Here is a 26,758-nt window from a genome sequence, read left to right on the forward strand (position 1 = left end):
CACACAGTTCATGTATTTGTGTATGTCACTTACTGGCCACCGTACCTAAAGGGGACATGGGCAAGCTGTTGAGCAGACCTATGTACATAGATGAAACAGTTTTGTCTGTGTTGGATCCCTACTGGTGTACAAGGAGTTCAATAAGGTTGATTAATTATTTATTGCCCCATTACATTAAGACTTGATTGATATCTTTAAAATGAAAGGTCAATTTGCTGCAAATCTTGCTTTATGCCAGTTATTCTTAAAACTACAACATGTTATATACACAGAACAGGGCAGCATGGTGAGGCTGGTTGCAGTGTTTATATGGCGTTTAGCTCACTAGTTACTGTCTGTATGGTAACATGACACCTTCTGCACAAACTGGCTGGCTACACAGAGCCTCTGATTATGGCACACACACACACACACACACGCATGCACACACACACACACGCACACAACAGGTACACAAAGCGAGCAAGGATGGAATCTTGAGTCCTGGTCATTCAGGTCTGACTGGTTCTTTTAGTTTGAGGGAGACGAGTGATCTTGTTAGCAACACACACACACACACACACACACACACATACATGCGTCAACACCCTCACTGTAATAACTTACGCACACCTAAGTCGGATGTAAGTTTGCCCTGGAAATAATCCTGCATAAATGTATAAAACGTTACTGAAAAGGAGAACATTACGGAGGCTTTCTTCATCCTGCTTCATGCTGCTGTCTTCACTTTCAACAGCCTCTAGCTTTTTACCAGCCAAAAATAATAAATTTCTTTTGCAATTTGCAATTATTACTATTTAGCATGTCATCTTGGTGTCATATGCGGTTCTCAATCAATATTATAGTTGTGTGCAGTAATAATAACAGTATCCATAACTGTATGCGGACATATTATTTAAACTGTTTCAACTGTGAGAAGTGTAACACATTTGAATTTATAAATTCAGTCGTATTCGCCTTTAAGTGCAAGAAGGTTTATTTATTAAGGAGTTTGAGAATATGGTAAATGGATTTGCATTTATATAGCGCTTTTCTTCACCTCCTTCTTGTCTCCCGCGATGAAGTGACGCTCAAAACACGTTGTCCATGGTTTTACAGCCGCAACAGAGCCCTGTCCTGGATCACGCAAGCTCTACACCTCGAATGACAGACTCACTGAAAGGGTCGGTAGAGAGACAGACAGGGCTGGACGGCCGATAAAAGCCGGCCCATCGATGCGGTGGCCCACCGAGATTTGTCCCGGTCAAACAGATGGCCAGTAGGCTACGGCGGAGCCCAGTCCCGGAGCACGCATGCTCTCATGTGCACCCCGAATGACAGGCACACAGAGAGGGTCGGTAGAGAGACAGACAGGGCCCGGATGACCAGTAAAAACGTAATAGATTTTTTGACGGTTCACCGGCCCATCGATGCGTTTCGTCGTATGCCAGATGGACTGTAGGCTACACCATTTTACTGAAGTGACAGCAAACCAGCAGCTAGGTAGGAAATTCATGTGGTGGTCTCCATAGTCTTACTCGCCAAAGACTAAATCTACACACACTCCTCAGAGCGGCCCGTACATTAGGCCATATTTATCCTAATCCAGATGTGTGGTTGTCAAATTTGGGAGCGGTGAAATATTTCAGCATTGGACGAATGCTGTTTTGTAACGATATGACTAATAGGTGAAGGTGTGATTGTGTCTGAGGCTGATAACAGGTGAGGTGTGTGTTACTATCTCTCCCTCATCAGGCCAAGTGTGAGCCACGAGAGGGTTCAACTATGGCACAGTCTTGTGATCTTTCTGCTGATGTCATTGTTATAAATCTGAATAGCAGAGCAAGGCACTGGCACTGACTGTAAACAACGTGATCCCATTTTTTAAAGCTTGTGCTACAATTGATTTTTTCACACCCTGTAATTGATACCTGGAACTGCTTAATGAAGTAAATCTTGATGTCCGTCACCACTGTGTTTTAGTAAGATGTTTTAAAAGACTGAACACAGACAGGTGTAGAGACTGGTTACAGGTTTTACCCTGGTTCCCTGATCATGAATAAGACTTAGATGAGATAATGAAGCCTTCTTTGTGTATTGAGTCATGGTTTAAGGATTTGATAATGTGTGAAATAGAGTTATAAAGGACAACAGTCTTTGGTTAGTCACTACTGTTGGATTTGTAAATATACCGTCTTCTCTTACATTTGCTGTAATCTGTTTGACCGATCGATGAACCACACAAGTGGTCAGTGTTATCGAACTTTCCACAGTGTTACTGAACTTCAACCCTGCTCTTTCCACATGCGTCCTAGCAGGGAACTGCTGTTGACACACCCTCAGAAACACACACACTCACAGTTGTCACAACGCCCAGTCCCAGGTAGGATGCAATGTGCAGGATAACACGTTTCACACCCCTGTCCTCTCCTTACACATTTCATCCCATGTTGGCCATGTAAAGTCAATCATCCATCTGTCAAATACCCTCTAATCACACAACAAAGAAAAATACTCACATTTGATTGTGGATGTTTTTGGCACACATGAAACAAGAGCAGCAAATAAGAAACTTGAAACAAGTGAAAGTAAAGCCAGGATCCACCTGCTGATTGCACATGTTTTGAATACCTGACCTCGAATCAGGTAAGGGCAAAGTAAGAGTGAATGAATATGAAATATTTTGTGTGTGAGACCAAATGTTGAGCTCTGGGTGTTACCAGTATGTAACCACACTCATCTGCTATGTAACCGGAGACCGGGAGTTATGAAAGCTGTTTCTAGCACTAAGGTCACCTGCAGAGCTGCTGCCTTTGATGCTCTGCTGTATCTTTGCTGTTATTTATTTACTAAAATCCAGGAGAGATCCTCAACTATGTGGTGTGTGTTATTGATATACAAAAGGTAGCAAAGAGTCACACTTCAGGGGGAAGTAGATAGGTAACATTGCCTTCAGGAAGGAACTGAATTCACAACTATGCCAAAATCAGTATCAATATTTGAGATGTTGAGATGAGATTATCACAAACAGCATTTCACCGTTTGGCCTAAGGGAAGTAAAGACCAAAGTGAAAGGGTAACTTCGGTATTTTTCAACCTGGACCCTATGTTGTCAAGTTTTTGTTAAAGATGTTTTGATACCATTTTTTCGTGGCGAAGAAGAATTGATTTCCGGTTAAAAAGTTGATTTTTTTCTGGGTTAATAAATTATGGTATCTGATTGGTGCAGAGACTGGTGTACTTGTCTATACCCGATACCGAATTTTGGGCAGTATAGGACACATTTCCGATACTGGTATCGATATCGGAACAACTGTAGTATTTTTCATGCGTTTTCCTATGAATGTCCAGCAACACGTGACACACGTGTCAATTTCTGATCCAGTCTTTTCAAAATAAAACGACTTAGTTAGGCTTAGGAAAAGATCAACTTGGTTAGGCTTAGTCAACAGAACTACTTAGTTAGGTTTAGGAAGAGATCGCGGATTGGGTTAAAATAACTCCGGAAGTACTGTAACTTAAATAACACCGGTCTTCTGAGCAAAACTCTAGTCTTTTTTGACCCACCCATCCAACCCGACCTCCTCCCTACGCGGCGTTCGCTGCTCTCTTTACTCCCAGTTCATAATTACGTGGATTACCATCACAAAACACATGTGAAATTGGTGTCTATGTACACAAATCAATACATTCAATTTTGTGACTATTTCACAAACTGCTGTGCGACTGGGCTGAAATAATATTCAACCGTTTGACCTTCGGGAAATAAAGACCAGAGTGAAAGGGCAACTTTGGTATTTTTCAACCTGGAACTTTCAACCTAACCGTATTTTCCCATGTTTATGTGTGTAACTGACTAATAGCAACAACAGTTTTCGGCAATTGGCAAAATCAAGCACTTATAGTGGACGTAACGTTACATTGACGCCGCTCACTTGCCCTCACAGCGGCTGCCGGTTACAGCGTTCTCCCTCAATAATGGACCAGTTTCAAAAAAATGGTTGTCCCCATTAGTCACTTAAACACAAAAACATGAGGAAATAGGATCCAGGTTGAAAAATACCAAAGTTACCCTTTAGGTAACTGCCTGGCTTCAGAGTGCTGCCTACGTGTCGCTGTCATCATCCTTTGATCACAAAATCTGGACTTCACAAACCAACCATGACCAAGTGTGCTTACATAGTGGCTGCCCAGAGGGCAACACCAACTCGGCCTTTGCCCTACAAATAACTCCTCCACCTTTAGTCCCAACACTATCCCTATCACAGGTCATAAAACATATAGTGATAAAATGCAAAGATAGAAACCCACACCCACTCTGAAGAAATTAATACAAATAGGCTTCATGCACAAAGTGAAATTGGACAGACACCTAAATCCACATTATACTTCACATTGTTCAGGGAAGAGATTGATTTACACTGTAGTTAGATATTATCAGTGTGTGATGTTGTCAGTAAGATAAATGCTAGTTGTGTTCTTGATAATATTATACAATTGCTTTATTTTTAGATTGTTTTGCCATGACAATGGTGAAATATTAATTTTGCCGTTGAAAAAGTTCATTGGTGTTTTTATTTGGTTTATTGGTTTAATCTTTAAGCCTTGAGGGACAAGGGAAGGGATTCTGGATGATGAGCAAGCTTAGAAATGAAAATTAGGGCTCTCAAAGTTAACGTTATAATAACATGTTAACTCAAATTTGTTTTAACGCCACTAATTTCTTTAACACATTAACGCAACTTGTGATTTTCAAGTTGTAGCGGGCTCAGTTTTAAAGCTAGAGTGAAGATACTGGTATCATATGAAACTAGAAAACCTAAAGAATTCATCGGTACAAACCATGTCATACTAGCTTGTTGTGAAGGAGGCTAAATAATGCTCCAAATTGCTAAATTATGTCGAAGAAAAACTGTCATGGCCATTTTCAAAGGGGTCCCTTGACCACTGACCTCAAGATACGTGAATGAAAATGGGTTCTCTGGGTACCCACGAGTCTCCCGTTTACAGACATGCCCACTTTATGATAATCACATGCAGTTTCAAGTCATAGTCAAGTCAGCACACTGACACACTGACAGCTGTTGTTGCCTGTTGGGCTGCAGTTTGCTATTTTTTATGCTAAATGCAGTACCTGTGAGGGTTTCTGGACAATATTTGTCATTGTTTATTGTTGTTAATTAATTTCTAATAATAAATATATACATATATTTGCATAAAGCAAGCATATTTGCCCACTCCCATGTTGCTATTAAATATTTAACAAATCTTCCTTTAAGGTACATTTTGAACAGATAAGAGATGTGTGATTAATTTGTGATCAATCACAATTAACTGTGAACACTTATGCAATTAATCATGATTAAATAATTCAATCGATTGACAGCCCTACTTAAAATAGCTTATCTGACATGTCCTCTGTGTTATATGTAAGCAGTGTTGTGTCAGTGTGGCACACCCATCCAGCCCCTCTATCCTTCACCTTTGCCTCACCCCACCCACTAGTTATTTCCATATCTGTCCTGCTCAGCCCTTCAACCCTGGGTTTAACCCTCTTTTACATCAGATCAGCCCACAACCCCATGATGCCATAAAATGTCAACCCAATTCCAGCTTTTGGTTTTCTTCCTCCCCACCAGCTTAACTTTGGGATCACAACAAATAGTAACAAAATGCAACAGGCTCAAACTGCAGTCTGGTCTACTGTACTATTGTTCAGTATTGTGTTTTTAATTGTTGAAGCATCCTGGTAACTGGTTATCCATCATGCCAACTTCAATTGTCACAGATTTGAGACAAATTTTCTCTTACAGTAATCACAACCAAACTCAGTCCCCCTGTTGCCCTCAAAATCTATTTTATTCCTCTTCACCACATTCATTTAAATCATCCACCCACATTGTCCTCCCTCCTCCTCCTCTACCAGCGGAGACTGACTATAGTTTCTGTGTTGTGATGGTACCAGGCCACATCGCCACCCCACTCTAAACATCTCCTTTGTTTATTTTTTTGTGTCTCATTCTTTTGTTTTTCGTCCTAGTGGGACAGAACACTCCTTATGTTTTCCTCCTTGACCCTGATCTCCTCTGTAAAACAGGATCAAAGGATTAAAAAAAATCGGCATGTATATAAAATTAGGTTTTAAAATGGTGAAAAAATTAAGCAGTATTTTCTGGAAAGCTGCGGGCGTGTCCTGCTGAAGGCGCTGAAACCACGGCCAATCACGTGTGAGGGCTGATTACATTATGTACAGTTACTATATATACAACACTTGTTGTTGGCCATCTCACTGCTTCGTGCTACTTTTGCAGATGAGAGTTGAGACTTCAGCCGGCTAACCGGTTTAGCCCTATGCTAACTTGAATGGGGAGGCGTGTCCTATGTGAAAGGCCCTTTAGGGTTCTAGATGAAACCTTTGGAATATGAAAGGGGTTCTTGTTAGCACCTTGAGAAGGTGGAAAGGTTCTGGGTGAAACCATTACACCATAGAAGAGTTCTTTATACAACCTTGCATAGGGGGGTTCTGGGTGGAACCTTTCACAGATGGTTATGGGTATAACCCTTTACGTTGGGTTCTAGGTAGAACCCTCTTAAAGGGTTCCAGGTGGAACCGTTATAAAAGGATCTACCAGGAACCAAAAATGGGTTTTCCTATGAGGATAAGCCAAAGGACCCTATATGGTTCTAGTTATCCCTTTTATTTCTAAGAGTGTAGCTGTAACTGGCGTTTGAGTGGGAGAACCACTGACGCTATGCGCTGTAGTTTGTATATAGTCTTAGGGGAGGGGCAATGTAAGGATGGCTCCAGTGCGTCATCGAGTCAGACTTTAAGATGTTGTGAATGAATGTTGTGTAAGCTCGTTGAATGCTTTTAATCACACTATACTGTCAGCTGGAGCAGTATAACAAAAAGTCTTTATCATTATCCCTCCTCATACTGCTGTCAATAGGTGTCATTCCCGACATGACAATGGCTCGACGTAAGGTGAGAGTAATGTCCACAGCACAGGCATACCACCCATTGTCTCGGCTTAGGCCTGAAGTGTGTACACAGGCACTCCTAAATCAACAGAAACACAGATGAAAGCCAACAATTAGTTACCGAACTCCCTGCGTTCAGTGTTTACTTAACAACTAGAAAATTACCCTGCTAGTCATTTATTCTTTAGCTTTCTGGCTTTTACATTCAGGCTATAACGTAATGTGTCAAAGCAGGTGACTGATCTGAAAGAAAAAGATGGTGAGATGGAGAGGAGTGTGAGTCAGAGAGGAAAGGAGTATGTGGGTTTAACTAAGACCTCACCTCCCTTGGATGCTGTTGATTGTTGCCATGGCAAAGAGGAACTCCCATAGTGTACCTGTGACTGCTGTTCCTCTGTCATGTTTAGCAAATGTCATCAAGAGTGTTGTTAGATGTTTTGATACGATGGCTCAGTGCAGCAGGTTTTTATATGTAGCTGTTATTCTGCTACGTAAGGTGTATGTTCTGTAGTAAACTGTTTGTCTACATCCTGAAGATTACAGTTGAATACATCTGCACAGATAACACAAGTTGCTTTTGCTATATCAGTGCGCATGTTTTCAAATATGCGACAGAATATGTGACATTCACTCTGGTTCATTTACCTCCATATAAGATGCTGGCTGGGTGAAACGTTAATACTAAAAGAAGAAAATTGTTTTCTTCAATTACCACAACATTTTTCAGAAATTCACAATTTTTATCCATCAATAATCCTTTGTTGCAAAGGAAGCTAAATAACGCTCCAAACGTATGCAAAATTTTAAATGCAGTACCTATGATGGTTTGCGATTAATCGCAATTAAATATTTTAATCGATTGACAGCCCTAATTCAAACCTACATCAAACTGAGGTGAGAATAAGTGTTGTGGTGTCAGTGTGCTACTTCTATGGTGTTTCACACCAGAAACAAGCTGGTCACCCATCAGGAGGATGTGGTTTTGTTTGTTTGTTTCAGGTAAATAACATATATATGGTTCCATACCAATAAAACCCCATTGCCCGTTGGGGTTTTGTGGACAGGTTATAAACCACTAGATCTGGCAGCGTGACACGTTTCTAGTGCCTTCCTCAGATGTAGAAAATTAACTGTGATCTTTGTCAACCTGCCACATTAAATAATGGATAAACATGTTGTGTTCGCTGCAACTGTGTCAATGTAGGAAAGGATACATTTCTCTCCGTAGTTTGTATTTTAATTAATCTCCACTGGCACAATATACATGTTTTAGAGGGTGAGAGGGGCAATATTATTATAATATATTATATATATATATTAAGTAATCTGTCTTTTTATTCTCTGAAACCAAACAGTGCCCTTCATTGTTTTTGTTCGAAGGTCATAAAGTAATATAACTATAAAAGAAAGCACACCAAGGCCATTGCTGACCTACTACCTGTCTTGGTTATTCCTAGTCAGGTATGTGAGTACAACAAAACTTTGCTGTCCCACTGGATGAACAGGTGGAGGAACACCGCCTACCCATGGTGCTGTGGCTTTGAATTTCCCTAATGAGCTTTGTTTCTTTTTCAGCCACTTGCCTTTCCTGCTCCACTACAAGCTGAAATGAATCCCTGTCTACATAATATGTAAAACCTTACAAGTTGCTCCAAGTTCACCAGCAGCTCCTTGTTTTACCTTTCCTTTTATATGCAGAGATATATTTCATCTCCTGTACTTTTGCATATGCTACAGAGATGGCCTCTGTCAGCTGCCATGTGATACATTCAAAGGTGACTGCTGACACATTTTTAGTGTCTGTTATCTTAGAATGTGAATATTACAACCGCTTCAGTTAACATGTAGTTAACATTTAGCCCCATTTAAACCCTTAAGCAGTCACATTTTTACAGAACTAGAAAACTCGAGACTCGAGACGGCAAACAAGATATCTTTAGGTTCGCGAAGCAAAAGTTTCCCTTAGGCTCTGAAGGGTGGTTCAATAGCAGAAACCACCTTGTTTGAATATCTCATACATCTAACTGTAAAGCGAGGAATCTCTGTCTGACGCGACACGTGCAATAAATGTTAAATAAACAATCACACGGCGCTCTGTGCAGCAGCGTGGGGCAGGGCTTCAGGGCTCTGACTTGCGGCTCTGCAGTTCACTTTTGCTGCTGGATCCTTGATATAGCCTGCTAACGCTACATGGATGCTGGATAACGTTACGACCGAACTTTTCTTCACTACCCTGGAGTCAATGTGCACGAGCGGATAGCCAACACGTTGTCATCCCAATTCGTCACATACTGACGCTTTGTCAGACGGCTCGGCGTCGCTTTTTGATCACAGAAAACGCATGCTTAATGTGGTGAATTAAACAAAAACACTTGCTTAGGTTTAGGCAAAAAAAAACACTTAGTTAGGAAGTTAGTTTAGGAAAAAACATCATGGTTGGGCTCGAAATTACTACGTTTGTACAGTGAAAATGTGACTTGACCTTGTGAACGCGGGACACGAACGATCAGCTGATTGTAAAGTGAAAGTGAAACTTAACGCACGGGACACAAACAGCGACCTTCTGGATGAAAGCTGTGATGCCGGACCCATATTTATGTAACACCGTCAAAGCCTCGTAGAGTCAGCAGATTACTTTGGTAAAACAGATGTTTCCTAGTTAAGTTCTGCTTTCAAAATTACATTTTAAGTAACTTTACCTCCATTTCTAAGAATTGCAACGAAAGAACTTGTGCCCTCAAATCTCTGATCTGGCTCAATAATCCACATGACAGACATCTGATCAACCCTTTCTGTTTCTGCTTGCACTTAATGTTCCTCTTCTCAGAACCTGCTGACACCTTGTTCCCTTTAGCTAAATCACACAATGTTACTAACAAACAAACAAAATCACAAACACACATGCACAGGCAAATATCTGTAGATGTACTTGATAAATTATCAACTATAATCAACTAATTGTTTCACCACTACCAACTATTACCGTTAATAAGGCATACACAGATTGATGCAAAGCAGGCAATATTCATTACAGATGACGTGACTGGAACAGAGAAACCAACAGTGAAATGGGCGAGGCAAATTAACAAACACCAGTCAGTGTTTTCACTGCTTGATCCATCATGGCTGCCAGGTCTTCACCACACCACAGATGGACTATGATGGCATTTTATAAGCTAACGGAGAATTCAAGTTTTTTTTTTTATGTAAATGGGCTTTTGGAGAAAACCTATTTGGAAATATGAGACTAACATGTGCACTCAGTGTAATCCAGTGTATTAGAATCTGATTTTATCTACCTATGTTTTCTATGTGTTTGAAAGACTTTTAAAAATAGCAACTCTGAGCTGTGTATAATTACATGTCATGAATAAAAAAAGGAACAAGAACCGATCGTTGATCAGTATTGGTCCTACACTATTCATATTACAACTAACCTATAACTTAGGTTAATAATAGGTAATAGGTACTAAATTAACAAGACTGATACTGATTTTTTTCGTAGTTTTATTGTAAAATTAACCCTAGCACTGTACCACATTTACTCTTCTTACATATAAGGTCAGAAAAAGCTCATTTTAAGGACTGAAGAAACTAAAATAGTGTGTTCTGATGGGTTGATGTATGTGGAGCCCCCCTTATTTGCATAATGAGGCAGAAATGCATAAAGAAATGTAAAAAGAAATGTGAAAAGAAATGTATAAAGAAAATAATACAGAAATAAATAAGTCTGGGGAAGTAAATAAGAGGTGAAATGCAAAGAAAAAATTGTAAATAAATACATACATTTAAAATATATATAAAATAAATAAAAAATAAAAAATAAATGCAAAAATAAATAAAAGGGAAAATTTACAAAGAGTAAATAAATAAGGGAATTAATACAAAGATAAATAAATAAAGAAGCAAATAAAAATATATATTTATATTACATTTGATCAATTATTAATGGCTACATTTTTTTAAATATTATTCTTGCCACAGTTAATGACATATTTATTTATTTATCGAGTCATTTATTTTAGATTTTGGCAGGTTCCGTCCTCCATGGATGTGAGCCATGTGATTGCAGTTTCCTTTTTAAATGTTTGTTTCTTGCCAATGTTTGAGCTTGTCAGCTCCTTGGAGAGTAAGCCTCTGTGTTGTGTGTTGTGTATCAGAGCGTTATGCAGTAGAGGGTGCTTATGTGGGGCGTGTGTACTGTCTGCATTCAAGAAAATGTACTTCAAAGTGGTGCGTTGAGATTTGCACATATTTACAGATGCAGAATTGTGAGGTGTGTGTTTGCAACACCTGTGAATAAAGGTGTGAATATATGTCGGCAGATATTGACACATTTATAGCGAAGCTTTGCTGTGTAATCACAGTGAGTGAAACTGAGGTGGAGGATATTCACATTCCCAATACTGGCCACACCCCCCGAACGCACCACACCTGCAGAGTTCCTTGATGGCTCAGAGGTCCAGTGACCTTTTGTTAAGCCAGTACAGTATGTATATAGTGGGACGAGCTTATTAAATATCAGAATCACACAATAGTCACAGCCTCACTCACGTAGCCCATGGCTGCTGCTGCTGCTGCTACTGATACAGAGGGTGTGTCAGCGTATTACTTTCACCACCACAAAGCTATCACACTGCTTGTTTTGGTGTGTGTGTGTGTGTGTGTGTGTGTGTGTGTGTGTGAGTACTTGCGTGAGTATGTGAGATGCAGAGAAACAGGAAGTGTGTGTGTGTGTGTATGTGCTGGTAGCTTTTGCTGTGCTGCCCTGTGTGATTGTTTGGTATCAGTTCTGTATCACCATGTGCAGTATCACCTATAACAACACTAAACAAATGACTGAATGTACACTGTGCTCATAACCTTTGTGATACTGGTATTGATTTATTCTGCTCTTAAGCTACATTTGTTGTAGTTTGTTAATAGGTAATGTTATTGTAGCTTTAGGTCCTTTATTGAACTTGATGAACATTTTCCCAAAGATTTTGTAAAGTCAAATTTAGGGGTGTCATGATTTCAATTTTAAATAGAAAATCGATCAAAATGAGCTTTTGATTTCAACCTTCAAAGTCAAAAACAGGATTGGCTATTCTCCCTTTTTTTCCGAAGGAAAACAAAAAAAGCAACACTTCAAAGACGACGCAGCGTAGTTCACCGGGAGCCTGCAGCTCAGCACTTTGAGAGACACTCTGTCGGAGTTGGAGATGACAGGGCAACAACAGAAGTTATGTAAACAACAAACGCATTGTTGCCAAAAAAACTAGTTTGTTGGCTGCAGAAGATTTAGAGACTGCAGCAACCAGTGGAGCCCTACTTAAATCGAAAATCAAATCGAATCATGAGCTTAAAATCTAAAGTCAAAGTGAAGCGTGGATTGGAGAATTGTGACACCCCTAATCAAATTTATACTAGGGCTGTCAATCAATTAAAATATTTAATCGTGATTCAATTTTTTATCTGTTCAAAATGTACCTTAAAGGGAGTATTTCATACTCTTATCAACATGGGAGTGGGTAAATATGCTTGCTTTATGTAAATGTCTGTATATATTTATTATTGGAAATCAATTAACAACATAAAACTATGACAAATATTGTCCAGAAACCCTCACAGGTACTGCATTTAGCATAAAACATATGCTCAAATCATAACATGGCAAACTGCAGCCCAACAGGCAACAACAGCTGTCAGTGTGTCAGTGTGCTGACTTGACTATGACTTGCCCCAAGCTGCATGTGATTATCATAAAGTGGGCATGTCTGTAAAGGGGAGACTCGTGGGTACCCATAGAACCCATTTTCATTCACATATCTTGAGGTCAGAGGTCAAGGGACCTTTTTCCTCACCAAAATTGAGCGTAAGTTTGGAGCGTTATTTAACCTCCTTCATAACAAGCTATAGCCCATTACAACCTAAAAATAGCAAGTTGCATTAATGCGTTAAAGAAATCAGTGCCATTAAATTGAATTGGCGTTAAGGCGTCATTATCACGTTAACTTTGACAGCCTATATTATTATTATTATTATTATTATTACTATTATTAATATTATTAATATTATTAATATTATTATTATTACTATTTTTAATATTGTTAATATTATTATTATTATTATTATCTGTATAGACAATGTTCTACTGTCGATACCATAGAGAAAGAAGAAGATTAAAGTAAAGTATCGATCTCATATTACTAGACAGAGTGAGTTTCAACGTATTCTTCTTCCAAGAAGGACGAGACAGTTTAATGGTCCCTTTGTTTATTTCTTTTGTTTTTAGTGCAGTGTGATAATGGGGGGGGGGGGTGTAACGTTGCCTCTGTAGGTGTTAAATTGCCCAGGTGATGTTAGAAACAAACCATAGGGGAACTATGAATGTGTGTAAGTGTGTGTGTTGCGTTTCATGTTCGTGTGTGCTTGTGCATGTGTCTGAAAGCAACCAGCTGATAAATATTTCACTTGACTGACGGGAACTGACAGCCAGTGGCAGAGACAAAGGATGAACAGAGGCAGCCGATTGCAGATGAGAGAAGGGAGATGATAATGTTTCATTGTCACAGATGAGAGAGAAACAGATATAGAAATATTTCACTGTTTCCTGTACCGCAGTGTGAATCTAGTTTCTCTGTGTGGTCATTAGCATAATGAGGTAGAAATGTGTAAAGAAATGTATAAAGAAAAGAATACAGAAATAAATAAGTTTGGGGAAATAAATGCAAAGGGAAAGTCGTGCATAAATAAATAAATAAATACACATATTTAAAAATAAATATTAAATAAAGGCAAAAAAATTAATAAAAATACATGCAAAAATAAATAAACAAATTAAAAAATTCGTGAAAATAAATACATACAGTAAATACATAAAAGGGAAAATTGAACAGAAGAGTAAATAAATAAGGAAACTAATACAAAGATAAATAAGCAAATTAAAACAGAAATATCAATTTATGTCAAATTTTATCAATTAATTAATTGTTACACTTATTTTTAATATTATTTTAGCTGAAGTTAATGACATATTCACTTATCGAGTCATTTATTTTTATTTTGGCAGGTTCCGTCCTACTATTCATATTAGTTTCATGGCAAAAAGTACCTAAATGTCCACTTTTCAAACTTTTCCTGCAGTATAATCCACTCCTCCGCTGTCTGTCTGCCCATACAGTATGCTCATTATATTTCGTTATGTATCTATAACAATCATATCTTCTCCAACATATGGTTAGATTCACTGCTTCCATTTGTAACTGGAGCATTGAGCTGCTTATATCTTGCCTGACCAGTGTAAACAGTTAACCACAAATGGACAACAGGAAACTGTGTCATAGCCATATATTGGTGAACTGCTGAGTGGAATAGGCGTGTTTTCTGGGTGAAACTGGGTAAACCACAGGTAACCATTGTCATTAACACGCTTTGCTTCAAATTGTAAAATGCAACTCAACAGAAATGCTTTGGTTTTGGCTAATTTAATTTGGAGATTGTCAGTTCAACAAAGTTCAGGTAGTCTGTTATCTATAATTTTTGTTCTTTTTTTCTTTACATGAATACAGATCTGCTTTCCAGAAGCATTTACATCCTCTTATAACTAATTATTTGCATCAAGATTTTGAGATCTGTGAGGCTGTGCCCTTATAAATCTACAGCAGGGTGTGTGTGAGGCAGCCACAGTTGCCACTTCCTTTAGTTGTCAGGGTAAGTGACTGTGTAAAAGCCACTAATGATTCATTCAAATAGACCCACAGCACCCTTCCAGTCAGTGGAAAGATTTGATTAGGAAAACAGTCTCAATAAAGCACCTGTTGCATTTTCCCACATAGTGATGGAGAGGCGATGGACGGCACATTTTTTTCGTCAGCTGTTACATCGCGGCCCACATGGCCTTCTTTCCAGCTGCAGCCCATGTTGCTGAGTGCCTTTTTAATGAGGATCATGAAGAACTAGTGTATGGGTCACCGTTGCAGTGTGGACCAAGTGTATTCTGTCACTTCTTCTCTAAACCAATCAGAGACTCATTATATAGTGGACTATAAAGTGAGTTTGCCATTTTGTAGTGCTGTCCGAATGTATAGTGAGATTTATTATACCCTATAGAGTTGACTCAGAGTATCCCACAATGCATCATGAAAGGTAGTGGACAACAATGGCCACTAACCGAGCACTATATACCATCATGCATTGCGCTGAAGGAAAAATGGCAGACGGACGTGAGATGAAAGAGCAGCACGATTGAAAGATTGAGTTGCAGAGTAAAAATGTTATATTTAATGTGAGCAGAGCAGCACACATGACCACAAAGTACTTTGTATTTATTAATTTGTGAAAATATGCTTATTGCCCCCACATTCACAACGGCCGTTAATTCTTACCTTTCACAATAAAAGCCCTAGACATATACGCTGCGTTACTGCTTACCAAGGGGAACTTAAATTCACTCAGAGCATTTCGCTAAGAGACAACTCAACAAAATAGCTTACAATATGTATTTATCACACACAAAAATACATGTCGGTACCCAGTATTTATTATGGATGGTCTACCAGCAATGACGTAATGAGAAAATGACCTGAGTAGTGTCCGAAAGTGTTTTTGCATTTTGCAGCTGAGCTCACTATATAGTCCTCTACATAGAACTCCCTAGATAGTGAGTAGGGAGTAGGGCATGTGTGAATGATTTCAGACATAGGCATAGATTGGGTTATTTAGATGTATTCTAGACACTAACTAACATGCACACACACACGTGCACACATACACACATCTGCACACACACACACTAAGGTCTCATTTGGGCCCTCACTGCATTATAAAATTAAAGCACAACATAATAAAAGCACAACATCAACATAATCACTTCCTGTATTAGATTGTTTTGTCCATCTTTACACCGTCACTGTGTGTGCTCCCTCCACCTTGAGTGATGGAGATGCTTTCCAGCTCTCTCACAGTCACTTGTTGACCTGGTAAACTCACCTGAACCTGTCTGCAGAATGTGGATAGCCGTCCTCCACATTTATAGGCTTATTGAATGAACTAATGTATGAGTTCTCTTTACACTTAAAAACACACGTCCCCTTAAAATAACCTCATTTATTGTCATTGAATAAGAGTGCATTTATGTTTCTAGTAAAACAATACACCATCATTGTGATATGTCTTGATACACCTTACAGTGAAGGTGTCAGTAAATAAATATATAAACATGATAAATAAGGTTTAATGATCTTTAATTACAACAGTTCTGATCGGTCAGGAATAGACGTGGTTTTAAATATTAATAGCTATTTCCAGCTTTTTTTGAGCTAATACAGACAAGAAACCTGATTCTCCTTTACAATAATTCTCTACATGTTTACAGTCAGGCAGGTAAACTCATTAAAATTAGCAATAATTAAGATCAGTGTAGATGATGGAAGAGAGAGCGCAAAACACACTTTTCTTTATACTTTATTTTTGCACTTTATAAAAATTCACTGTATCAGCAGAACTTCAGTCTGAGTTGAATATTTACAGCAAATGATGAAAGAAATAAGAAGAAATGAATGAATATTATTTATTTATATTATTATTTATTGTATTTGTATATTGCATAATGTTCATTATTATGCACTGATTGTGGGAGAACTGGATCACCCAGATCGAACCCGTGCATTCCACAACAGTAGACAACACTGACTACTGAGGTGGCGCTGAGAGCTCAAGCTCTCGCATTCATTCAGAAGGAAAAAGTCAATTTTTCCATCAAGATGAATGACACATTGAAGACGTTTTTTATCTATAGAATAAGTCCAATTATTCACTATATGTGGGATAAACCGGAGCTCCCGGAGAAAACCCATAAACCACTTTACCACCTCGTCATGGCGGTGAGCATAGAAGAGAAGCACCTGCATACCATGCAGCACCTCTGTCTCGGTGGTGCCATCAGGTGACCTTTGACGGCGTAGGCGATACGCTCTCCGACTGCCGTTTGACCCCCTTTCAAGGACACCAGCACCCACATCGCATTGCCCCACGTCTTAATCAGGTCCCGGTAAATGGCCTTTTCAATGTTTTCCAATGCTTCTGGGCTGGAATCGAAATCGAGACCCTCGACTTCGCCCCACGTTTGATCAAAAAGGCGCTGGATGATGTCCTGGACGTTTGAAAGGGTCCAGGTCACTTTTGCCTTCTTGAAGAACCGCGTGACCAGCCTCTCCAAGATCACCTCGACGCAGTTTTTCTTTTGTTCGTTCTGCGCTCGCCGTGCAGAGTCATCACGACTCTTCGTCACGGATACCAGGGCAGACGGAGAAGCGATTGCCAAAGGTTTCTTGGCCCTGGGCTTAGTCCCCAGTATGGCGTGTCTCATGTTGTCGACGAGGTCGTCGGACTGAAAGATCTGCCACCATCTGGCCAGACACAGGAAACCGAGCACCTTCCGCTGCAAGTCGGCGCGCATGTTGGCACGTATCACCGGCTCGGGGATGATCTCTGGCCCATGTGTGATGTGTGTGTAGAGGAGATCACTTAAGACCTTTGTGAACTTCAAGACTCGACCGGGGGGAATGTTTATGAGTGGAGCGCCGAGTCCCAGAAGATCGCGGTTCTCTGGTTGTTTCATCAGATCGGTAATCTTCTTTGTGAGAGACTTTGCCGACTCTCAGCTGTGAACTTTGGAGCCCCGGTGGAATCTTTTCCTCATCTGTGCCACAATGCGATGGAGGCACGTTTTGGCAAAGCACTTTGCCAAAAGCTTCTTAATTTTGCTTCTGATGCTTTTCTTGGAGCGTTTGCTCTTCTGCGCCGACGGAGTCTGTCTTACAGCATCTTCGGCGATACTCCGAGCGATTTCTTCCGCGACGTCTTCAATCTCCCGAGAGTTTTGAGACTGCAGCAACGTGTACTCGGAGTCCGGCACGTCAACCAAGAGAGGTTCGGTGATGTCGTTCAACTGCTTTTTGATGATGATTGTGACATTCATGATGTCTTTCATCGAAATCACGACGTCCGACGAAGGCGTCGCCGCATGGCGGTCTTCGGCGTCTGAGGGTTCCGGTTCCACATCTGATTGTTCGCAGATGGTCCTCTGCTTGCGCGGTCGAGCCAAGAACATCGATTTCATCTTGCCGATGAACGCCTGGCACATTTTGCAGGCGTGCAGAATCATGTTGTTGAGTCTGCTGGGAGGAGTGAGGCGCTGGACTATGCCCTCGGTGCTGGAGAGGGCACTTCGGACGTTCTCCGAAACCTCTTCAGAGATCAATGTCGTCAAGCTTTTGGAGCTCGGACACTGAACCGAGACGTCGACGCCCAGAGCTTCGGCAAAACCCTGAGAGATTGCGTTTCCCAGATTGATTTGGACGTCGTCCTCAGACGCCAGGTTCCTGCTCCCGAGAGATTTCAGGAAAGCTTTTGTCAAGGCCGCTGTCATGTCCAACAGCAGCTCTCCCATCATGGTCATAGTGGCGTCGTCGGGGCTGCCGGATTTCAAAAGTCCCCACTGATCCGCCGTCATCCCCTTAAAGAAGGAGTTGAGCAGCTTGGAAACAACGCGCCGGACGTTGAACTCGGGCATGATGGCTTCTGGCTGGGAAGTTCTTGATGATACCATAATGCTGATTTATGGTCAATTCTTGTCGATGCTTCGTGGTTTTTGGAGAGAAATTCACTGCTTCTCTCAGTAGGTAGTCTGATGAGTGAAAATAATCGTTAGTTGCAGCCCTAATTATTATTAACTAACATGTAAGCTGCATTTAAATGTTGAGGCTCATTTTAACTGCTTCATATACTGTTGGGAGGTTTAATCTAAAGCAATGCATTCATAAAATTCATTTTAGCACTTCCGGTTCCCTCGTCTGGAAGTCAGTGGGTTTTTAGTTAGATGCCTGAAATAAGGTCTGTGGTTAAAACAAGCTGAAGAGATTTTAACGTTTTGTTGTATGACATAAAATACATCAATAAATATCCCACTCGTGAATTTTGAAGCCTTTATGTGTCTTAAAAAAGGCGGTTGCTAACAAGTGGCTAAATAAGACTACTAAACGTCATCACACCGACTCATCCGCCTTTACAGCCTTGTTGTGTATACTCACGTTTATGCGACTGTGGTGTAGTTCGTTTATAGCCTAACGTTAGCTTTTTACTTCTGGTGATTGCATTCACTCTTCTAAAAGTGGTGTTCATTTGTGGAGATTATCTTGCTGAACAAAAAGTGTAAGTATCAAAAATGTGTGTTTGCCACAGAGTTTATTTTCTGCAACAATCCAAAATCCAATGAAACAATCCCATTGGCTCTTTGTCGAGGGAACCAGGGCCATGCCAACTTCCTGGTTGCCCTACAAAAATACGTCATCTCTGCACCACTCTGTATAACCGGTCGTCGACCTGTCTATCTATGACTTTTCTAAAATGACATGAAATTGGAAAAGGCTCAAGAGTCTCGATACCTCTTTAACCACCTGTCAGTCTAGGAGAAACAAAAGAGACAGCCCACTTGTCCATTTTGTCACAGCTCTGATCACAAGTCTCTGTTTCTGTCTTGCTTGTCTTTAGACTCTGAGAGAGAGGAGGAAGGCCAGCGAGCAGACAGAAGGACAGATGGCAGAAAAGACGACAGACAATAAGGTGAAAGAGGAGGACGAGGAGGACGAGAATGATGCGTATAACCGCTGCAGCTCTGTGGACCTGGACAAGGTATGTGTGTGTGTGTGTGTGTGTGTGTGTGGGTGTGTTCACTGATCACATGGAGAGAGTGCGTTCCTTCATACAGTATCTCTTTTTGTGTATCAGGGCTGCAGACAAAACGTGACCATTTTTGGAGACAGTGCTCCTAAATTTTGTAACAAGGAGTACCAGTGCGACTTGCAAATATTATTAGTTATTATTATTAGTGTGTCCCGTCCACACTGACACGCCCCTTGGCGTCACTTTATTTTCGGCATTAGAACCACTCTAGTTACCCTTGGCGTCACTTTTGGATTAGGCAACAAAACCACTATAGTTAGGTTTAGCAAAGAACTACATGGTTGGGCTTAAAACTACTACGTTTGTACAGTGAAAATTAAACTGAACGTTGTGAACACGTGACACGAACAGCGGTCTCCTGGATAAAAGCCTTGTGTTTGTTGGACCCATCCCCTTCCCCTCCCGCCCGCCCGGTGTCTCTCTTTTGGCTCTTTAAACTACGTCATCACACTCCCGACGTACTTTCTCAGAGCGTTTACCGTTGCCGCAGACGGGTTTACATTGTAACGCCTGGTGCGTTTCTTACTGACGCTAAAGGGTGCGTTGTGTGGTGGTAACATACGCCAACGTCCGTGACAAAGCCTCAGTAGTTGAAGTGCTGGGAATGAAGTACCTTTAAAGGAGTAGCCCACAAGACTCATGCGCACAATTTATCATGTGGTGTCTATATTTAAAAAGCACTATTTCACTTAATGATTTTTTTTTTCGCTAAAAGCACTGATTTAATAATAAATAATAAAACTTCCCTTTGTGACTGTTATTTTAAATAAAACAGCACATTATTTCTGTAAATTGTAACTAGTAATACAGTCAAGATGGAAAAAATATGGATGTGTTGCATGCCGATTGAGTGCTCCTGGTGGGAAAAGTTAGTGTGGAGCGGCGCCCTGTTTATGTGTGTTTGTTGAAATTGTTCACAGTTACATCATGGTCTTGACTGGAATGAGAGTGACCAAACAAGAGAAGACCGAGCATGTGTGTGTGCTGGTGATGTGGGGGGGGGAGAAGAAGAGTGAACAGTCATCAGGTTAATCACCCTGCCTCGTTCCAAAACTGTCCCTGTTTGTTAGCAGACTCTAAAGCTCCCACACTGCCAGACAAGAGCATGTACAAACACCTAACCATAACTTAAACCTTAAAGGGAGTCAATGGAAGAATCATAAATTGCTCGTTAACAGTGACACCTCTGGCCGCTAAGTCGACAGTCAGCGTCCTGTTGCTCGCACTCGTGCTTGTGTTCGCACTACATAGATGTGAGCGAGCATCAGTCAAAACAGTGAGGCGACGTTTGTTGGGGTTAGCGGACTCCATTTCTATCCATTAGCTGTGGTTGCACACTGTTAGCCCTGTAGCAGAGCTGAAAATAAAGGCACTCGCGAACGCGCGCAACGTCAGATCCATTGGATTTCCCCGCATTCTTCACATTAAAAGCAGGCTACAGGCTGAGAGAGGAAACCCAGAAAGTCGTGGAAGGTCTCATCTTTTTGGTTTGGTTACACCCTAATCACACATTGGCAATAAAAAACAAATAAAACATGTATATGCATGTAAAAACTTACATACAGTCCCTTTATTACTAAACCCATTACCACCCTAAAGTCATTTCCCCTTATATGAATGTTTCCTGTCTATTCTTGTGTGAACAGTTCATCTTTGTTAGTATAAAACCCACATAATAGTCATGCACATATTCATGTGATTGAGCATTTTGACAAGCATTGTTCTACTCTGCAGCTGTATCAGCATACCAGGTCCACAGCACATTGTGATGACAGATTCAACCAGTCCGTCTTGCTCACTCTGTTGCCAGGCATCAGTGTGTTGAGTAAAACGCACCTCTCTTGCCCGTAAACAAGACATTGACTGGTCCTTGTAAACGCTTCACAGTGTTTCTGTCTTTACAGCTACGCCGAATCGTTCAGTTGTTCCAATAACACTGACGATCATATCCCCAGTCTGAGTGTTATGCTGTAAAATAAATGATGCGCCTCCGACACTCCCATCACAAGGCTCCACTGTGGTTTGATTTCAAATAAATCGATGTGTCAGATACATGAGGCGTTTGTTTTAGTCTGGCTGCAGTGCTGGGAGTGTCACTACTCCTGTCATGTGCTGTCCTGCCTGGTAATTAAAAAAAACAGACATGAACTACTGCACATCATAAAAATGTTTTGATAAACTTATATAATGTGATGTATGTGTGTATAGTATATATATATATTTATATTCACACCAACTGTTTGGATGTGATCCGGCTCTCACTGAAGTAGTTGCCTTGTTCAGTTACACCTTAAGGTTTTATAACACTGTCTTGTTGACACAGTCCACTTGGTGTAGACACACAGTGCAGAGATGAACTGGTAAAGCAGGAATCTCACATTATTTAGATACTCACCTGTCCTTTTGAATCGAGCATCAGGCCAGTTGAGTGTGTGTGTGTGTGTCTTAACCACATTTTCTTGGAGCCGTCTAACACTCAGGAATGTGAGGCACGGGTCATAAATGCATGTGGCCCAGTTTCTTTTGTATATTCAGTCAACTGTTCATTTTAGATGCAAGCATTCTTATCTTTGTTCTAATGAGCAAACTTCACCTGTTACGATACGATACAACTTTATTATCAGTTTGCTATGAAATTCATTTTGCATCCATAGGCAGCTCAATTTGAGAAAAAGTACACATACAATAGACATGCTGTTACCATAAACAAACAGACAAGTAAGACCCATCAGATAAAAAACAAAACACATCACAATTATTCATTCATAACCCATTACAAAATTACCATCTGTCCTCTGGATTTACATCTCCTTAGCAGCACATTTATTATTATTTAGTAACAAGATGGACTGATGAACAAAAGCGTTCTTTAGCCGTTGGCCACCAGCCTGCTGGCCACACAGCTGGTTACTTAGCTAGCTTGTTAATTCCGCCATGCCGTCATACAACACTGGTTACAGGATTTTCCACAATGTTTTCTTCAACATAGCTAACAGTGTGAATTAATACAGAATTAGTTAACACTTCATAATAACCATCATTTATAACTGGTAAATCGATAGTTAAACTCAGTCAAAAGTTATTTTACTGTTAACAAACAAGGAAATGATAATTAATAATGTTTACTTATTATTAGTAATGCTATAATTAATTAATTAGATGATTATAATGTTATTTTAACAGTTTATTTTTGCACACATTATAACATTTTATACACTAAGTATTTGTTAATGATTACTAAATGATTTGTAAACCTTAAAGAAATTGTTTATAAGCATTATATAGATAGATGGACCAGATATTTGTAACACTTCGTTAATGTTTCATAATTGGTTTGTAAACCGTCTATAAACATTATTTGGATGGCTATTATAAAGTTGTAACTGGGGATTATAATATCTTGTTAAATGGTTAATAGATACTTTGTAAAGCATCTATAAACATTATTTAGATAGATGGTTAACAGTTTATCAATGGATAATATTTGGTTTCTGGTCCATCTATTTATGTAATGTTTATAGATGTTTTACAAACAATTTCTTAAATGTTTACAAATCATTTGGTAATTATTAACAAATTCTTAATGTGGTATATAAAATGTTATAATGTGTGCAACAAAAAAACTGATAATAAATATTTTTCTAATTTAATCAGAATATAATTGTTTATCGTCTCTTATCAGCTATTATATAATATAATTTATAAACTAATTATTTCATATTACACTAACTAATGATAAATAATAACATTACTAATAATTACTAAGCAATATTAATTATCATTTCATTGTTTGTTAACAGTAAAATAATTATTAACTAAGTTTAATTAACTATCAATTTACCATTTATAAATGATGGTTATTAGAAAGTGTTACTTAGAAATAATAATAGAATATTTAGTAAGCTACAGTATAAATGACATTATATCCATGTGGTGTTTGTCATGTGACCTGCCAGTGAGTTTCAATTTAAGAGTCATTTTCTTGATGATGGTGGAATTAACTTACTTCTTCCACCTTGTTTCAAACTACTTGTTTGTGGGAAGTAACCTTGTCACAAGTCTGCTTATCGTCACCATGTGACAGGCGGTTTCACTTCTTCTTCTTTTTTTGGAATATACCAGACGTCTTGTAAAGATGAACGTTTTCTCTCAGTCCAATAACAGATGGAGTACAGACAAGTTATCTAGCAGCTAATAAACATAGATTTCCCTCTCGACAAATTTTGACATGAAACCCAGAGTTCCCCAGCATGAACATCTGGCAGCTTACAGCTTGTAAGGTACCAACAACAAAATTTTAGCTCAGGGAGTAGCAGTGATTTACATTACACCACCATACTACACCTACAGGTATTAGTCTCAAATACTCATCACTAAAAATGAGTCAATGTACTTTATTTAACGTGACCTCTGACCTCAAGATATGTGAATGAAAATGGGTTCTATGGGTACCCACAAGTCTCCCCTTTACAGACATGCCCACTTTATGATAATCACATGCAGTTTGCGGTAAGTCATAGTCAAGTCAGCAGACTGACACACTGACAGCTGTTGTTGCCTGTTGGGCTGCAGTTTGCCATGTTATGATTTGAGCATATTTTTTATGCTAAATGCAGTACCTGTGAGGGTTTCTGGAGAATATTTGTCATTGTTTTTGTGTTGTTAATTGATTTCCAGTAATAAATATATACAGACATTTGCTTAAAGCAGCATATTTACACGCTTGCATTTTTGATAAGAGTATTAAATACTTGACAAATCTCCCTTTAAGGTACATTTTGAACAGATAAAAAAATGTGAAATTAATTTGCGATTTATTGCAATTAAATATTTTAATCGATTGACAGCCCTAATTACAATATGACTTTGATTGTACAGACAACAAAGCTTTAGCTCAGGGAGTAGCAGTGCTACATATTACGCTACCATACAACACCTGCAGCTATTAGTGTCAAATTCTCATCACTTAAAATGAAAATCAGTGTACTTTATTTATGATGATACATACTATATACACATTCACTGAGCTCTGTACTTACGCATAAAATTTGAGAAAGTAGTTTTGTGTGCAAAGCTGCAAAATACGTTTGTTTATTTTAGCTTTTGTGCAAAATATGAATTAAGTTTATTTCACATTTTAAGTATTTTTTTTTATTTATTTATTTAGTTTTTTTGCAGACTGGTTATTTTTGTTCTAGCCTTATATGTGTACTGCAATGCATTACTTACCATCCACACAAAAACACAATAAGATCCATTTATGATATGATTTTGTCCTGAGTGAACGGAGGTAATAAAGGACAGAGGTGGGTGTTACGAGGCAATTCTCTGATGTTGATAACTTGTAAACCTTAAAGTGATGTGACGGGTGGCTGACCAGTCAGTGCCAGCAAAAGGGCCACCGCATGCTAAACTGTCAGTCTGAGTGAATGTATTTATGATTGGTGTGGAAGTGAAGATGTCAGATACAGTCGTGTGGTAGATTTCACAGCTGAGGAGAGTACATCTTTGGATTTGTTTATGTCTAAATGAGGGTATGAGATAAACACGTTATCATTTAGGAGCCGGCGGTAACCTGCAATTACTTTTAATGAACCTGATACTAGGTAATTAAACTGAGGTAACTGTGTCAGTCCGTGCCTGATATGAATTTTTATTATCTTATGTGTCATAAGAGGGACAACATCACCTCTGCAACAATCATCATTTCCCAAATAATAAATAATAAACACTATTTAGAAGGGCAAGAGTTGGAATCATATGATGCTTCAGAGGTTTAAAGTGTCGACTGTCTGCTTTAATGTGATCTCTTCTACCCTGGTCATGGTTTTACTGTACTCCACTATCCTATGGATGTTACAAAACTGACCACAGATCAGTGTGGAACTTTACTCTACTACAGTATCTTCATTGTTCATCCACACCAGAGCTGCATGTCTCTCACATGTGGCTGTAAGCACGAGGAGCTTGTAAAAAGCTTATGAAGGTAGCTCACTCTCTGGTCTTTGGACTCAGAACCTTCCATCATTACTGATACAAACACCAAACATACAAGCAGTCACTTCCTGGTTTGACAAGTCTTCCAGCAGGTCATCAGCTTTTAACTCTCTGCTGCCAGCTGCTGGAGGCAACGGCGTTTCTGTTAAAACACACTGGTCTGGGAGCTTTCTCCAGCACAGTCACATTTACCTGTATAGAACATGTTTGACTCATTTCTCATTGGTTGTATCTCTGCAGGATTTGGTGGACTGGCGGAAGCCCCTTGCATGGCAGGTTGGCCACCTCGGAGAGAAATATGATGCGTGGGTTCACCAGCCGGTCGACAGACCGATCAGACTGTTTGGAAACCCCTTCATGGAGGCCAGCACCAAGACTTCCTGGTAAGAAACCCTCACAGGTACTGCATTTAGCATAAAGAATATGCTCAAACCATAACATGACAAACTGCAGCCCAACAGGCAACAACAGCTGTCAGTGTGTCAGTGTGCTGACTTGACTATGACTTGCCCAAAACTGCATGTGATTATCATAAAGTGGACAAGTCTGTAAAAACTTTTGCACAAGTTTTGAGCATTATTTAGCCTCCTTCCTTTTCTAGTTTCATATGATGCCAGTATCTTCACTCTAGCTTTAAAACTGAGCCTGCTTCAACCTAAAAATTGCAAGTTGCATATAAGAGTATTGTACTGATATCCACTCCTAGATAATTAACAGTGTACATGAAGGGTGGTCTCAAAGAAGGGGTACTTGAGCTCATCTGAATGGGCTGTGGGGGGTACGTCTGATAAAAAAGTTTGGGTACAAACGGTTGTCGTCAGTGATTCCTAAGCCTGTTTTAAGTTCAACAAGCAGCTACACTGGAGCAGCTAGTGGTTTCAAGAGCAGCTTCAGATAGACGTTCCTGCTCCTCTGATCATTAGGCTGCATGTCCCTCAATATGGACTATGGACTTGCATTTATATAGCTCTTTTCTAGTCTTACGATCATTCAAAGCGCTTTAAATATGATATGATATATGATAGAAAATAGAAAACAAATGTGGCAGAAAGGACATTTCTTCATTAAAAAGGAT

General features: G+C 39.6%; 1 protein-coding gene across 2 annotated transcripts in view; it reads left to right on the forward strand.

The window, feature by feature from the left end:
* fa2h (fatty acid 2-hydroxylase) overlaps positions 1–26,758 on the forward strand; it is a 66,659-nt gene that overhangs the window by 15,412 nt on the left and 24,489 nt on the right. For both annotated transcript variants that reach the window (XR_005206620.1, XM_037767497.1), the window contains exons 2-3: positions 19,495–19,635; positions 25,924–26,066. Coding sequence is in view for 1 of the 2 variants with exons in the window: in XM_037767497.1 (XP_037623425.1) it covers positions 19,495–19,635; positions 25,924–26,066 (284 nt within the window). In the remaining variant the exon portion in view is untranslated. The remainder of the gene's footprint in view (positions 1–19,494; positions 19,636–25,923; positions 26,067–26,758) is intronic.

This window comes from Sebastes umbrosus, chromosome 4, assembly GCF_015220745.1.
Source record: "Sebastes umbrosus isolate fSebUmb1 chromosome 4, fSebUmb1.pri, whole genome shotgun sequence".
Lineage (NCBI taxonomy): Eukaryota > Metazoa > Chordata > Actinopteri > Perciformes > Sebastidae > Sebastes > Sebastes umbrosus.